The sequence below is a fragment of the Haplochromis burtoni genome, unplaced genomic scaffold (assembly GCF_018398535.1).
Source record: "Haplochromis burtoni strain Fernald_Lab_line unplaced genomic scaffold, NCSU_Asbu1 Contig_96, whole genome shotgun sequence".
NCBI lineage: Eukaryota > Metazoa > Chordata > Actinopteri > Cichliformes > Cichlidae > Haplochromis > Haplochromis burtoni.
Genome location: NW_024582457.1, coordinates 1,281,823 through 1,297,979, shown reverse-complemented (window position 1 = coordinate 1,297,979; position 16,157 = coordinate 1,281,823). Strand labels below are relative to the sequence as shown.

The 16,157-nt window shown below is 42.9% G+C and overlaps 1 protein-coding gene across 8 annotated transcripts in view; it reads left to right on the top strand.

Moving 5' to 3' along the window:
- Nucleotides 1-14,344, top strand: part of fgfr2 (fibroblast growth factor receptor 2) — a 39,407-nt gene extending 25,063 nt beyond the window's left edge. For 5 of the 8 annotated variants that reach the window (XM_005927118.3, XM_005927117.3, XM_005927116.3 and 2 more), the window contains 10 exons: nucleotides 316-515; nucleotides 2,022-2,161; nucleotides 4,175-4,296; nucleotides 5,127-5,237; nucleotides 5,890-6,080; nucleotides 6,727-6,849; nucleotides 7,940-8,010; nucleotides 10,430-10,567; nucleotides 11,109-11,214; nucleotides 12,604-14,344. In XM_005927118.3, the coding sequence (XP_005927180.1) occupies nucleotides 316-515; nucleotides 2,022-2,161; nucleotides 4,175-4,296; nucleotides 5,127-5,237; nucleotides 5,890-6,080; nucleotides 6,727-6,849; nucleotides 7,940-8,010; nucleotides 10,430-10,567; nucleotides 11,109-11,214; nucleotides 12,604-12,768 (1,367 nt within the window). In that variant the 3' untranslated portion in view covers nucleotides 12,769-14,344. Of the gene's footprint in view, nucleotides 1-315; nucleotides 516-2,021; nucleotides 2,162-4,174; nucleotides 4,297-5,126; nucleotides 5,238-5,889; nucleotides 6,081-6,726; nucleotides 6,850-7,939; nucleotides 8,011-10,429; nucleotides 10,572-11,108; nucleotides 11,215-12,603 lie in introns of those variants that run through there. The other 3 variants (XM_005927120.3, XM_005927119.3, XM_042222851.1) reach the window with 2 other exon arrangements.
- Nucleotides 14,345-16,157: the final 1,813 nt, after the last annotated feature.

The following is a 16,157-nucleotide window of genomic DNA, read 5'->3' as shown; positions in this document are numbered from 1 at the left end:
CAAGATTTAATTGTCTGTTTAGACTGTTAAGCCCTGTACGGAGTTTCTAGACTTTTTTTGTTTTTTAACTAGGAATGCTGGGAAAAATAGAGAGGAGAGGATATGCAACAAAATAATTTTTGTTTAGATAGTTCGTTGATGGTGATTACATTTATACATGAGTCACCTCCAGAGCATCCGTCTCTGTGTTTGTCTGTCTGATACCCGTGTTTGTCTGTGCAAATGGAGACCACGTATGTGAGCAATCCTAGAGAGTGTTCCTTTAACCTTCTTCGCCTGACCTCACCCTCGCTGCCATTTCTCTGTTTTCCTCAGCCCTTGAGAAAACTCCTGAGTCCATTTCCCCAGACTACGTGGAGATCGCAATATACTGCGCGGGCGTCTTCCTCATTGCCTGCATGGTGGGCATTGTGGTGGTGTGCCGCATGAGGAACACTGCAAAGAAGCCCGACTTTGGTGGCCAGCCAGCGGTTCACAAACTGACCAAGCAGATCCCCCTGCGCCGCCAGGTAACAGAAAGTAGATAAAGAGTTCTAAAGGCATCTTACACCTCTAGAGGAGAATAACACACATTGCATACATGCTGAAAAAACAAAACATAATAACAGACAGTCTAGATGATATAGTTGTTTTAACTGGGGGTATCAAACTTATCTTATAGGCCAGTTTAATCTCCAGTGGGTTGGATATGCACAGCCAGTGGATAATAATCTATTAAATAAACTTTTAATTACTGGTTCTTTTACAAATCGAACTATAATAATGCACTTTTTTTCCACATTCAGTCACTTTACTGCATTACAAAGAAACACTCATGCTGCAAGTCAAGCAAATGTGTCAGCATGGCTCATTGCGTTGACCACCTTTCTTTGGTGTGGTCCAGCAGGCCAGGGGTTATTTCTTTGTCAGTAAGAACGTCATAAAACTAATGAGGACTCCAACCTCTGGCTTGCATAAACTTAACCTTGCAACACACAATGCTTCTCCACTAAAATAAATAAATAAGCAGTAAAAAGTCTCCAAATTTGGGACCCATTCTTTGCAGTTTTCACGCTTCTAGTCCAAGGGGCCAAAATGGGATCGTTTTTGTCAGCTGTACCTTTGACAACCCCTGATATAGAGTAATGCTGAAAAAATAAAAGCTGCATAGCAAATAATGAGAGGTGAGGGGAAAAAAACATTGGGGCACAATCTGAGCTACATAGTTTTCTCTCCTAATGAAGGTGTTGCCACAATTTAAACAAACAAACAAAAAAACATGCTATTTTTTTTTTTTTTTTTTATGATAACCATTTCTTTTAAAAGACCAAAGTAAAGCCATGTCGTATAAAGAGCAACAGAGCTCGCAAAGACTTGAGATAAAAAAATGCAGTAATCAGTTTTGTTTCTTTCTCACATGCCTCTCAGGGCTTTCATACATGGTTGATACACTTGTAAATAACACAAAGATTACAACTGATGTGGTATCTTAAAGAATCTACTTCCAGATCTCATTTAGGTGGCGTGCATTTTTGTACAAGTTAGCACTGCTGCCTGAAACTGCAGCCACAGTTTTTCTTTTTTGTTTCCCTTTTCTTTTTTTACCCTGTGTATGAGCCACAGTTTTCCCTCAAAGGAAAACCAAAAGGTACAAAAAGTGTTGGATTACATTCTGCAGAGAGACTGATTCCTGTGTCAAGGTAAGGTTAGGCTGGAGGGAGGAGAGATGAGCCCTGGAGACGGTGGCGAAGCTGAGCATTTAACACATATTTATCAAAATTACTGTTGCTGCTCAATTAATCATCATTGAAATGTAATCTCCGGCTCTGGGAACGACTTTATCGTAATACCAAAGCCTTAAATGTGGAATTCCCAAATATACTACTTGTGCTGACGCGCCAGAGTTCCCAGCAATGTTGTTATTTTGTAAATAAAGTAGTCAGTCGTACATGCCTCAATTACTCCTCTAGTGATGCCTCGGAGCTCTAACTGATCTGTGAATCCAGACCGCGGTGATCAGCCAATCCCCTTTCATCCTGCAGGTCTCAGCAGACTCGAGTTCTTCCATGAACTCTAGCACGCCTCTGGTGCGCATCACGACACGGCGGAGCTCTGCACACGATGAGCCAATCCCAGAGTACGACCTTCCTGAGGATCCGCGGTGGGAGTTTTCTAGAGACAGGTGAGAAATATTCTTCCTTTTCCTGTCACAGACATTATCCTTCCTACTTACTGGTGTTTTTGTACCCCGAAGAAAGGAAAACCATAACTGATTATTTTTTCCCTCAGAAAAGAATTTGAGATTAGGCTCGTGTCACGCAAATAAGAACTCCTGTTCTTATTTGCATGTCTCACCACTTTACAAAATGCCAAATAGACATTTATGTAAATCAAATTCAGCTCCTGCATAAACCAAAAAACACCTGAAAATGCTGATCTGCTACCCAGTCCTGCTTTCTTTTGAAAGGGGGTATTCAGAAAAACACTAAGGATTCAGAGCCTGTGTGCAGTAATTGTTTGATGGTATGCATAATACTTTTTTGGGGCCGTCTTTGAGCCTCTATCTGATTTGATCTCACCTGCTAAATGATCAGATTAATCATTTTTATAGGTGAAGAGTGCAGACTTTAATGACTAACTGTTAAAGCACAGTTGTGGTAACTGAGATAAAGGGCTGCTGGCTCATCTGTTGGTGCTTTAGTAAAATGACCTGAACTTGGCACGCTGCACACCGCCTCATCATTACAACGACTGCTACGTCACACTCTCGCTCACCCGTAGTGACACACACACATGCTTCTGTTGGGAAGGAGCGAAGCTGTGCTAATTAGTGGTTAGCATTCACAGCTTTCATCTGCATGTTTGGGCTAGGAGTGTTTGCTCGGTTTCATACCAGAGGAATTAGCACCGCTGAGGTTTCGGTTAGTCACAGTAACTACAGCCAGTGATAAGCTTTAGGGTGGATTTAAAAGGACAGCAAAGGTTAGAGCAGTTTAAAGCTGTCTTGAGGCCTTGCGTTTTGAAATGAAAAATGAAAATCCAAAGCTGTTAGTCTGAAAGGAGGCCTGTCTTTTGTTAAAATGAGTTGTTAAAAAAACAGAACTTGGATCATAAATAAAAATTTTAGCACCAGTCATCAGTGGGGGAAAACATTTCTGATGTCATATTAGACTTTGTGAGTGTGTGCTGCTGAATGGCATTCTGCAGAGAAGGTTTGCTTTTTTTAATAGATGAAGCAACCATAGTTGTTTTGTCTGGGTTGAATAAATGCATGCCTCTGTTTGAGTCTTTATTCCTTGCTTGCCATCCTACCGCCCGAGGGATCACGTTGGGCTTGCAGAAGGCTTAGGAATGCTAACGTTTGCAGTTTGTGTGCAGGAAAAATAACATTGATTATGTGTGGCTGGAAAGACAGACTGGTTGTCATTGAGTGTGGACAGACAGAGGATTGTGTTACTACATAAGGGCCACAGGCTTTTTTCATGTCCCAGTTTGAATATTTACATAGCCTGTACACTGAGCCTTAAGGTAAGGGCCTCTACTGTCAATCAAATAACAGACAGGAGGCTACACTACCAGCTCAGTGGTCTGATTGGTGCTGCAGCAGCTCTGATGCAAAGTTATGAAAGGGCCTGTGTAAGAATTTCTCCCCCTGATTGATAAATCAGTGCAATAGAGTTTGGACGTTAAATTTAACACCAGATTTTGAAACATGCACCTGTAAGGCAAACTAAAGGAAGAATTCCATCCTTCTGAGGCCAATGTTTTAAGGCTAAAGTAGGCTGTGGGTAATGACTTGAGAAGAGTGTATATTGAAACATGCCAAGAGAGGGTAAACAGTTTAGAAATTAGTGCTCTCCCTGACTTTATCAGACGATTATCGTAGCCACGTCTGCCTTCCTACCTACTGCCCTGGCAGAGGCTGCGGTCGCTGTGCCAATAAAACACTCACACAGACACAATCTGATTTAAACGTAGCAGTCTAGAGAAAAAACCCCAAAACCGATAGGGTGAGGTTGACAAGCTGGTTCTGTGCCAGGTTTCATTAACTCTCTCTCCCACACTCTAACCTGTTTACTGCAGCACCGTGGGTGAGTCAGTGCACACAAATCGGCCTCATGCATTTGTCTCCCTTTCTGCAGCTAATCAGCTTCCTGTCTATTTTTCCTTCTTTCTTCTCCTTCTGTGGCTGCAGGTTGACCCTGGGCAAACCCCTTGGTGAGGGTTGTTTTGGCCAAGTCGTAATGGCAGAGGCCCTGGGCATCGATAAGGACAAACCCAAGGAGGCTGTAACTGTTGCAGTCAAGATGCTGAAAGGTAAGTGAGTCTCAGTAGCGTTGTGTGTCAGACCGCGGGGATAAGATGTACACTTACTTCATTGTGTCTTCTGAGCAAGGTGAGAACATTTTATAGGTGATTTATGCTCCAGTGAGGGTTCACTAAAGGTGCGTGGTGGAGCCTGGGGCTGTCGTTATTATTCGTTATTGGTGGTTGCTGAGTGACAGCTAGAGGGATGCAGGTTGGGAAGGTAAGGGTTAGGGTGCGGTTACATACCTGACCCCAGAGCAGCAGCTGGCTGGAGCTCAGTCAGCACCCACACAAAGAAGTAAGTCACACTAGCAGCACTGCTGAGATTAATGAAAACAGGAGGAGGGGGCACTGGGTTGGTTTGAGGTTGCGGGGTACGGTGAGATCAGACATGGCAGCAGGCTATTGGGCCGACCTCGACAGTATACGTCTGCTTTTTTAAAACGACTCCAGATACGGTAATGGTGCAGTGGAATGCAGGCAATGCCAGTCTGGCTATTGGGATATCTCTACTTGCTCAATCAGTTCCATGACAAAAGGAGCCTGTGCAGCAGATAATGAATCCAGATTGAACGTCTTTAATTCCTTCTCCTCCCTTGCCCTGGTGCTGAAAGGATGCCTCTGTAGTCATTGTGGGGAGCTTCCCTCGCTGCTGTAACTCGAGCCGACATTGTCTGTCATCCGCACTTAATCAGACGCACCTAAAAAACAGGGTGCTGTCTAAAGGGACAGCTCCTTAGTCCTGAGCCAAAGGGTTAAAGGGGCGTTTGGAATATGGGGTGCGTGTTTTTCAGACCTTCTCTTGGCAACCTTTAATATGTGACTTCTTCTGCTGTTAGATGACGCCACCGAGAAAGACCTGTCTGACCTGGTGTCAGAGATGGAGATGATGAAGATGATCGGCAAACATAAGAACATCATTAACCTTTTGGGGGCCTGTACACAAGATGGTGAGTGCATTGATTGTGAGAATCAGTGTGCATGCATATGCAGATGAGTTTGCTGATTTTCTGTACAATGCCATAAAGGTTTGCTACAGGACCCTTTAGTGTCCTTAAGCACACTTGTTGAGTCCCCATGAAAACAATACTAAAAACCCACTGGCTTACTCTGCTTAGTTAGTCTCAGGGGACAATGTTAAAGTCTTTGAGGTTTCCAGTATAACTGTCACTAAAAAAGATGATAAAAAGCTACATTGTCATCACATGATAGTCAGTGGTTTGCTCTTCAGTGAGCGTAGTCTCTTTCTGTGCACACGGGCTGTTCAGCTGCATGCAAAGCAACAGGAATCGTCTATTCATATGCAGATTTGTGTTTGGAGCAATTACTGTGAAAAAGAAAAGAAGAAAAAGAATTGGCTATTCTGAGTTTTGGAAATGCACATAACTGTTGAAATGCAGCTCTGCACAGACTGGCTGCTTTAATGCCGTTTCTCACACAGCCCTTCTCAACTGTTTTTGAGCAGAAATTTCCATGAAGCAAGCGGTGGTTTTATGATCTGAATGTTCTGTTTTTCATTAAAATTCACTCTGAATTTTGTCACTTTGTTTCAAAGGGAATAATTCAAGTTCAAACACTTGTTTGGCTCCGTCTCTTGTGCAGGCCCCCTCTATGTCATAGTCGAGTACGCCTCCAAAGGTAACCTCAGGGAGTACCTCCGAGCCCGCCGGCCACCCGGCATGGAATACTCCTACGACATCGCCCGTGTCTCAGACGAACAGCTCACGTTCAAGGATCTGGTCTCCTGCACTTATCAGGTGGCGCGGGGCATGGAGTACCTAGCATCGCAGAAGGTAAGGAGAGGACACGCACAGACACAGACAATGCCCTGTTCTCATATCGATCGCACGCTTGCTGGTTGCCAAAACAGATCTCGGTGCCAGCACACAGAGGGTTTGATGTGCTGTATCCACAAAGGTTTTACGTAGAAGCTTGTATGTGCTTCACTGTGGGAATACTGTCTCCTAAAAACACAACTCTTACCCCGCCTCTCTGCCCAAATCCCTACATTGTCTCTCATTCCACTACAAAAGCCCCTCTGTGTAGAAGAATTGTTAAGTTTTCACAATAGGGGTGCAGCCATGTTGGCCGAAAGCAGCATTACGCTCCCTCTAACTGTTGGAATGTGACAGAGCACGCTGCCTCACACGCACGCACACGCTAAAGTGCATATGTACAACCATACATGTGTCAAGGTATGCGAGGAATCTTTACTGATCCAGGCTTGTTGAAGACTGTGTAGTCGATGTGGCGTCGTGTTATTCAGTCCAGCACTCCCTTTGTGCAGGAGATTTCTGGATGATTTCATGCACCACAGACACTTTAACACCATCCCAAATAAAGTATGCACCTGTTTCCAAGTTGATTTATTTACAGAATGAGGTAATTGTCTTATTCTCGTCTTCTCCCTCCCCCCTCTTTTCTCAATCCACATCTCAGTGTATACACAGAGACCTGGCAGCGAGGAACGTCCTGGTCACAGAGAGCAACATCATGAAGATCGCCGACTTCGGCCTGGCCAGGGATGTCCACAACATCGACTACTATAAAAAGACGACCAATGTAAGTACTCTGCGTGTCAGCGGATGCTTTTTGGAGAGCTTCAGCGGGGGATGAGTTCACCCTCCTCTCCTTTTGCTCCAGTTCCTTCCCTTCCCTCATCTTTCTGTTTCACTCCGTTTCCTCCGCTGGTGTCTTGGCATAAGCTACAGGTTCCCAGGCGGCCTGTGAATCTAGTGCTTCTGGAGACTCTGCCTGTTTACCCCTCAGTCTCTTGTTCTTTTGGTTTCATCGACACTTATACAATTAGCCCAGAAAAGAGACCGAGCGAGAGGGGAGGGAGCAGCAGCTTAGCCGTAATTGACATCTCCATAGCGGCCCAGTGGTGTCTTTCTTTCCCACCGCAGAACGTTGTTGCCTGCGCATCCTCATTTCATATGCATGATTGCCTTTTCATCGCATGCACAATCACGCTGAGAACTAGCTGACAACAACAACAATATTCGATGATGTTGACGGTGACGAAGATTAGGGCAAGCAAATGCGACAATGATTGAAACGGGACCAATAAAGACAGAGGCATCATTGTAGTGCTGCATTTTTTTAATATTTCTGTTAATCTTCATTGGTCTGACAGGAATGGGACACTTTACATCAGCCTTTTATTGAATTGCTTCATAATTCTTTATGGAATGAATGAAAACTACAGCAAATTCAGATTTTGTGTATTTAACTTGCTGCCCACCACAGCATCTGTAACTAAAGAATACCTATTTAGTGTCTGAATGTTAATATATACTCACCAAGGTCGCCTTGTCAGCTACGCTTAGCTTCCCGGCAAGTGTTTCAATGCTACAGTGATAAACTCTTCTTTATCCGTGACCCTGTTTATCAGCTCTATTGCCCTAACAATGTAAACGTTCCTCAGGGAAATCCATTCCCCCCTAGACAGTCGCTCCTCTAGTGCCTTATTCCCTTGACTACTTCCACATATCAGCTTTTCCAGGAGTAATGAGATCTCCTGGTCATGAGGGATTTGAATTTCTTGCTGATGAAGCAAGAAATTTAGAGCTCGGCAGTCTTTTAAGGGGTACATTTTATTAGACCTCTCACCTGAGTGTGTGTGTGTGTGTGTATGTGTGTCCGTCCTCAGGGTCGTCTCCCGGTGAAGTGGATGGCTCCAGAGGCACTCTTCGACCGGGTCTACACACACCAGAGTGATGTGTAAGTATATAACAAAGTGTTTCTGTGTCCCACCACTGTAAATAATCCAAAATCCATTTACTCACATCAGTGGTACATTAAGCTTTATCATAAAGTAAAAGATGCTGTCACAGCTATTTTCTATAGCCTGCAGTCAGAGTGATTGTTTTTCATGGGGTACAGGAACAGAGGGTAGGTGATGGCTTTTTTTTTTTTTTTTGGTGCAGTGTTGGTGAGTGTTAGGTTGAGGGGGATGACTGGCTGTAGGGGGCCAGTAGTGGCCAGTCTGTGGCAAAAGTGAGGATTTCACGCTAGACTTGGAGCCAATGCCGTGTTACTAATCTGGCCGGCTTCAAAGGGCCTAGAAGGAACCCGGAGCCCACCAGCACCTCCTCTTTTCCCCCTCTGATTCACCCCTGCTCCTCCGGCCCTGCTCGGAAGTTTCCCGTCTTGTTTGGGCCCCCCATGCACCTCTAAACGCAACAATGCTGCAGCCTCCCCGTGCAGGCCTCATCCTCCCTGCATCCAGCCTCTTTTAACCCCCTGCCATCCCCTCTTTACTCTCCTCTCCTTATTCAGCAACACTTTGAACATGTGGATCATCATTTTGGAGCAGTTCCACGATCAAAATACCCCCCCCCCCTTTTCCCCTACTCTTCTTATTTTCATTCATCTGGTATGTGAATTGCTGACCCGTCTCTGTCTCTCTCTCTTTTTAAGATCAAGAGTACTCATTCTAAAAACAGAACAAAGGGAGCGCGTCCCTCTCTTTTTGGTGTTTGAGTCTTATGTGTTCTGACAGCATTGTTTGAAGCTTCTGCTCCAGACACTGGCGGCAGAAAGTGTATGTGGCAATTAGATAAATGCCTTGCATGCTGACCCCTGGGAAGGGAGGCTTTATGTGTGTGTGTGTTTCAGTCAGACGGATAAGTGCTATATTTAGTGTGCTACTGCTGTATAAGCCCTTTGATAGAGAATTTCTTTCCTGTCCGTGCCTCTGTGTATTGTTTGTGCACATAAGGATGTGTAAGTACACATGATGCCCTTCGTGTTCCACAGCAGCAATCAATAACCCTAGGAAGTACAAGGGGGAGGAGCTGAATGGGGGGTGGGGTGCAGTCATGAAGTGGCCACTGTAGTTCTGCTTATTAGCTCACCGCTAATTACGATTCATCACTCACTTTTAGTAATTGGCTTTTTCTCAGAGGTGCAGTTGGAGCGGCGCTTACGCTGGTCGCCAGAATGACAAGCGATCCATACGTGACATCAGATTAAATGAATACATGAATTCCAATTGAACTCGTGTGCTGTTGTTTTGACAAATGGGGACTTTACAGTCCAGCTTTCAGGGCCTCGAGTATTCCTATTTGCATACGAATCGCATATTCATTTATTCTCTGGTTTTTGTGCTGCATTCTGTCATCAGAAATTTCAACAATAGAGAACAAAAAAACCCAACTGAATGTTTATTGACTGGTTGTTTTTTAAGTATAAATTCTGCATCTAGTTGGCTGGAGTACATACAGATCTACCTGGCCGCATTCCAGGTCAGGTAAATTGACCCCAAGCGTGTTGCTTTGTTTGGTACGACATGGCTGACTGCAAGTAGACACAAACTTGTTCTCCCCAACAAGCGCTGAGCGATGGTTACAATCTCAGAAAGGAGAAATGAGTGTGTCAACAAGTGCAGTGATAGAGCAGAGAAGAAACCTGGCTGGCTGGTTGTGTAAACAGATGGAAGATCCTGATAAATGCCCAACCTGCCTCTCTGTGCATACTTGCCTAGTTAGACCACTAACACAGATTGTGGTTGCCTGAATGCATGTGCACACACTGCGTTTTGTCAAATGTGTCTGCACGTTACAATAGCTGCAGCCATTGGGTGAACATGAATCAAGCGTGCTGTCATTGCTCGAATGATTCATTTGAAACGCTCGGTACACGATGATGACATCAGCAGCATGAAAGCCGATGATGTTTAACAACCGGATGCTGCAATGAGGAAGTAGTTAAAAATTAATAGTCACCAGCCATCTCTGGAGTTCTTTTGTCTTTTCTGGCTCTTTTGTCAATAGTGGGTGGTCCAGCGTTTGTTTTGGTGTGGTGCGATCGGACAATGCGAGTCTGTGCAACTGGCCAGCCGGGAACAAAAGCCATCATTGAGATCGGGGCCAGAGTAGCACTGGCAGTGCGTTTGAACCACGAGTCATTGGACAACAGAAAGAGGGCATTGACACCACGGCTGTCACACTGTTGTAATTTTCTAACCCATAGCCAAGTAAATGTTATGTATGTAAATGATTAGAAGCTTAAGGACATTTGTACTGGTTTGCAAACTCTGGAGCACTATTTACACAGATATATATTTCCTGCTCTAGTCATTCTTAAACACCCTGGTCAACATGTTAATGTGTATGTATGTTCATTCTTGTGTTGCCAGCTGGTCATTTGGGGTGCTGATGTGGGAGATCTTCACCCTAGGGGGCTCACCCTACCCTGGCATCCCCGTTGAGGAGCTTTTCAAGTTGCTTAAAGAGGGCCATCGCATGGACAAGCCCGGAAACTGCACCAACGAGCTGTAAGTTTAGCTTTTTTTTTTTTTTCTGCGAAAAGCACATATTCTCTAACTGAGCTGCTACCAAAATACACATCACGTCGTGCATCGAGACTGAATGCCAGCCCAGTCTCCCATCAGATCCATGACTACGCGGCTCTGTGTCCACTCAGTCGGGCTTCTGCACAGCTGTGCCTGTCTGCTATCAGTGTCCTCATTCACAATGAGACCTCTGCAGTCAGCAGACAATGGCACAGTTTCTGCGGCGGTGCCACAGCGAGAGGGCTGATGGGGGAATAGCAGAGGCGGATAAACAGAGAGTACACATTATAGTATTAAAATAAATCCAAAACACTGAGAGACATGTTTCTAATCAACAGCAGGGCTTCACAATGTGGGGGAAAAAAAAATAATGTCAGAGTCTGCAGTTTTTGTTTTTTTTCTTTGATAATGGAGAAATCTGGGTGAGCAGCTTACTGTATACTTCCCTAAACAATTTGCGGTCCTTCCCCTCATCCCCAGAGTTTTTCTTTTAATAAATTGACCATAATTATCTCTTTTTCAGGTACATGATGATGAAAGATTGCTGGCATGCCATCTCATCCCAGCGACCCACCTTCAAGCAGCTAGTAGAGGATCTGGATCGCATCCTAACCCTGAGCACCAATGAGGTGAGCGCAGCCCTGTCTTCTTGATTTCTGGGTGGTCAGAATTCACACTACATAAACCTTGCTGGCAAATGGGAGTTGAGCATTCCATAGCAATAAAATAATAATGATACAAAAGCTTCTCCATCCAAACCAAATTACGCTCTTGCCAATGCATGCATGTGTCAGAAAAATGTTGCATAAGGATTTTTGTGCATTAGCCGCGACATTATTGAAATAAGGCCTAAATAGTGACCGAAAAAAAGGGGCCAGATGATTTGATCCAGGCCTAACATAGTTGCTACGGCCAAGTAAAGTTGCCCAATCATCAAATCCATACTTTGCTCCTTATGACGGCCCACTATTTTTTCCATTCCCCTTCCTGTCTCGTGTGATATCCGAATGCCGACCTGAAAAGAGGCCGTCGATGGAAAGCTGTCAGGACTCGTCTTCTCTGGAGCTCGAGCTTCAGGAATTTATGCCAGCAAAGCCCCACTTTGAGTTTGAACTTTTGAAATGTAATAAAGCGTCTTTTTCTTGCTTTTTTTTCCCCCCTCTCCATCCTTTCCCTTTTACCCCAAACCGCTGGCAGATGTGGAGATCTTTAGTAATATGAGCCTTTTCGTGTTGAGCTGGGAAAATGGAAGCCAGTGCTCATTTTCTACAAAACCCCAAGAACTCTTCCTCCTCAAAACTTGTCCCAATAACAGCCATGAAAGACTGGGAGGAAACAAAAGGGGGGGAAGAAGGCTGCCTCGGCCGACAGAAAAGATCAAAACAACTTCCCAATGCTGGCTAAAGTCAAAAATTAATAACAGCTTTCCATCTTATTTCGTTTTCATTTAGCTGTGCTCTGCCAGTTTCTTTATTTTTTTCCCAACAATCTTGTAGTACTTATGTCTGGCGCTTCAGTGTCAGATATCAGATCTGTTTGGAGTGAAGTGAGATTGAGGTTTATGCCACATCCCTACCCAAGTTTCCTTCTCTAAATGTATCCTCTTGTCCCCAAATCCTATCCATCTCAAACCACTCTGTGGTGGACGGAAAATGCGTCCAGGTCGGCCCTGCTAGCTTCAAGCTCAGTCAGCAGTCCAACGTTCACTTTATTACCTATTATTCCTGCAAATATTTTCATACAGTATCCAGTTTAAGATTGCATTTTTTTCTGTTTCATTTCATAAGTCCTCCCAGGGTTTGGATAAATACCATAATAAAGGTGATACTCTTCTACTCCACTGCTCTCCCAATGCTCTGGAAAGTCCCTAATCCCGTCGACTGGATTTCAGCACGAAATTTGCGTTCTTGTGTTTGTTCTAGATCTTCTTCCTCTTACGTCTTCGAAACGTTCCTTCCCTTTGTTCTGCGTGTAAGCGATCTCACCCAACCCTCCCTTTCCTCTCTCTGTGTCTGCAGGAGTATCTGGACCTGTGCGCCCCAACAGAGCAGTATTCCCCCAGCTTCCCCGACACTCGGAGCTCCTGCTCCTCCGGCGACGACTCCGTGTTTTCCCACGACCCATTACCGGACGAGCCCTGCCTCCCCAAGTACCAGCACATCAACGGGAATGTCAAAACATGAGCCCTCATCCACCCTCGTCCACCTAGTTTGACCTACCCTAATCCTACCTGTCGGAGTCTTAAAACACGCTCCAAATTTCCTCCACCCGCCCTCCCCATCACCTCCTGTGGCTCCCGGTGGACTAATGGGCCCAGACAGGACTGGGTGGTGGCAGCGCTGCTGTCACACTCTCATACTGCCATACGCTCACACTTTATATATAAATATAGGACATGCTCACATGAGGTCTTAAAGGAGAGGATAGGGACCTTAAAGAAGCCTTTTTGTACTGACTGAATGAAGTGATGTTCCCAAGGGACTCTTCTCCTCTTCCTCTCTTGATATAAACAGAGATTTTTCATTTTGGTTCTCATGTTTATACCCAGAGTGTTTTTTTTCTCCTTTTTTGCAATCAACAATGTTTGGTGGTCCAATTCCAGTGGCTGGCATCCCAAGACTGTTGTGTACTCCTGGAAGAATGTATGGGTTCATGTGAACTTGTGGAAAAAACAAGGGACCAGAAGAGGACGGCAAATAGGAAATGGACTAAGAGACAGAGCTGCGACTAACAAAACAGAAGAATAGGTGGAGAGCAAATATAAAAAAAAAAGCAAAACTTCTGTTTATTTTGTAATATTAATGCATTTCTTTTTCAGTTTTATTGATAAACCTTCCCAACTATCCTGGAGGAAAAAAAATACACAGTATAATGTATAGTGCTGGGTATATTTGTAAATATATTCAAATATGTATAAAAATATATTATATATTTACAATGAATTATTTTTTGTATGGACTTGGATATAAACCCCACCCTCACCCCGACCACCCCCTATATGAGTTGAAAGCAGGTGTGCTAACAGGTTATGTGTTCTACGTTTCTCGCTACACACACGAATACACACTTTAATACACACAAACACCTGTCTCACACTCACCCAGTAACACAGTCGAGTATTGGCTTTCAGGGACCGAGGTAGCATGTTAATTTATTGACTTTCTTTTTTTCTTTTTTTTTTTAATGAATCAAAAAATATAAAAAATAATATGGAAGAAATTATGACATTAATGATGCTGATAATACATAAATAATCCATTAAAAATGTATGGTAATTTAAAATGATCTTTCAACAGTAACAGGAAAAAAACTATTTTTAGTGGGTTTGAAAGATCCAGGTTTTGTAAGTTTTATATATGAATGTGAATATTAAGTTAAATTTTTTGAAAAACTGTACATTTTATAGTCAGCTAATCCCTTTCTTATGTAGATCTTAATGGCATTTTTATCCAGTCGTTCTTAGCAATGCTTTAGGAAATAAGATTACTGGATATTTATATATGATTGAAATACATAAGAATTTGGAAACGCATACCAGCAATCTGCTCCCTCAGTTTGACTAGATATAGGTTTTAAATTTCCGTGACAGAATTGAAAGCTGAAAAACAAAGTGTTAAATCATAAAAGTGGTTTATTTTATTTTATTTTTGTTGTCGTTTTTTTTTTTTTTTTTTTTTTTTACTGGACCAACTTTAAGATGTTGTTTTGCAAGTGTTTATGCCACATTTGCGAAATAAATGATGGGAAAAAAGATATCACGACCCAATGTTTGGCTTTTTGAAATGTTTTCAGTGTGAAGTTGATTAGTTTTGCAGCAAGTGGCACTTTGTTTGGTTTTCCTAACACTGCACATTGTGTTGTACAGCTGCACTCTCCTCTGACCTAAATATCTTTTCACTTTGTATCTGATAAGGGTAGAGTTGATTTAGCTGTTACTACTGGTATGCTTGGATTCTTTGCTTACTATGTAAAGAGAGGAATTTGTTACTCTGTCAGCCATTAAATCACACAAACTGCACAAATGTACAGGGGCTCTATGAACAGGCAGATGACGTTTTTCTGTTTCATTTCTGATAGAAGCTGTCCAGATGCAAAACCTCTGAGCTCATCAGAAACTCGGAGTAAACCTGATCAAATTAGATATTGGATTTGTGCCAGTGGTTATACCGGCAGTTTTGTTAATGAATAGGGGACTCCTCATTCTCTTGATAGCTTTCCTCTGCGTCTCTATCCGTCTGACTCTGATCAGCCAAAGAGTCTGTTAGCCTTCTAATGTTCTGATTAGCTAATTGATTTCCATTTTATTCTTATCAGTATAGATTTAAATCAACGGATTCAGTTGTCTGACCTTATTTGATGTAAGATAATCAAAGCTGATCTATTAGCAAGTGTGATTGTTAGTGGCAGATGTGGATTTGGTTGCATTTGGCTAATAGTGGTTAGCTTGCACGCACACACACAGCCGATGGGTTATAGAAAAACCCAGTGAGGCAACAACAGTCAACTATGCTAACAGCTGTTGTGCTAGCTAAAAAGAATATTGTTAGCATGCTGTGTTAACTTTTTCTTATTAACAATAACCATAAAGTAGCTTACGATAATGATTCAGAGAATTATTTAGTGAAAAATTAACTGCTAAATATGAACTTGTTAGCTATATGAAACATTACTGACCAAAGTTACTTGCAGGACTGTGTACCTAACTTTTACTTTTTAGTCTACTGACTGAATTATGTCGGTTCTACTAAACACCTATTTAAACCTACTAAGTTTTTGGGTACAGAGTAGACCTGGGTCAGAGGAAGAAAAAGAGGAAGCCCATGTAATAGCACGCATGCTGAAACTGAATTTAGTTCAATTGAGTTTTATTCACAACACCAGTCACCTTACAGCTTTGAAAGGTAAAGACAATGTTTGCAAGAAACCAGACAAACTCAAAGAGCAATGGTGGCATCCTGAAAGTCTAAGTGTGGTTTAACTTTTTACAATTCAACACATTTATCTTACACAACGCAAAGCCGACCATGGCAACACATTCAATCTGAAGAAATACTGGTCAAATACAAAATATACAATGTGAAGAGTCTACCATGTTGGATACAGACCTACAGCTAACGTTAGCACATGTGTGTCATCGTAGAGGAAGCTTAACCCATGGTTAATGATGATAAAGATGAAACTGTAAGTGCGGCCACCCTATCCACATCTGGCCGTTAGGTAGTTGGATAAGTTGTTGTCTGAGAAATAGGTTGATGTCTTTTGACTAGCGGCACTGAAATTTCTTATAACAATGCTATTTATCGTAAACAGGCAGTATATTAGCAAACTTTCAAAGGCAAAGACTCTAACATTTCTATTTAATATTGCAGTATGCGAACAGGGACTGATGTCAACATTAGACACACTGTCAAACAGTGACCAAGGCAGCTGGTGTTATGTGTAAAATGTATTATTTTAGAGAATATGAATGTACTAAATTGTAGGTACTGGTAACAGTTCAAATGTGAAAGATACCCAACTCTAGTTGCTACAGTTCATTTTGTGGATGGATGAACATTTAAAAAAAAAAAAA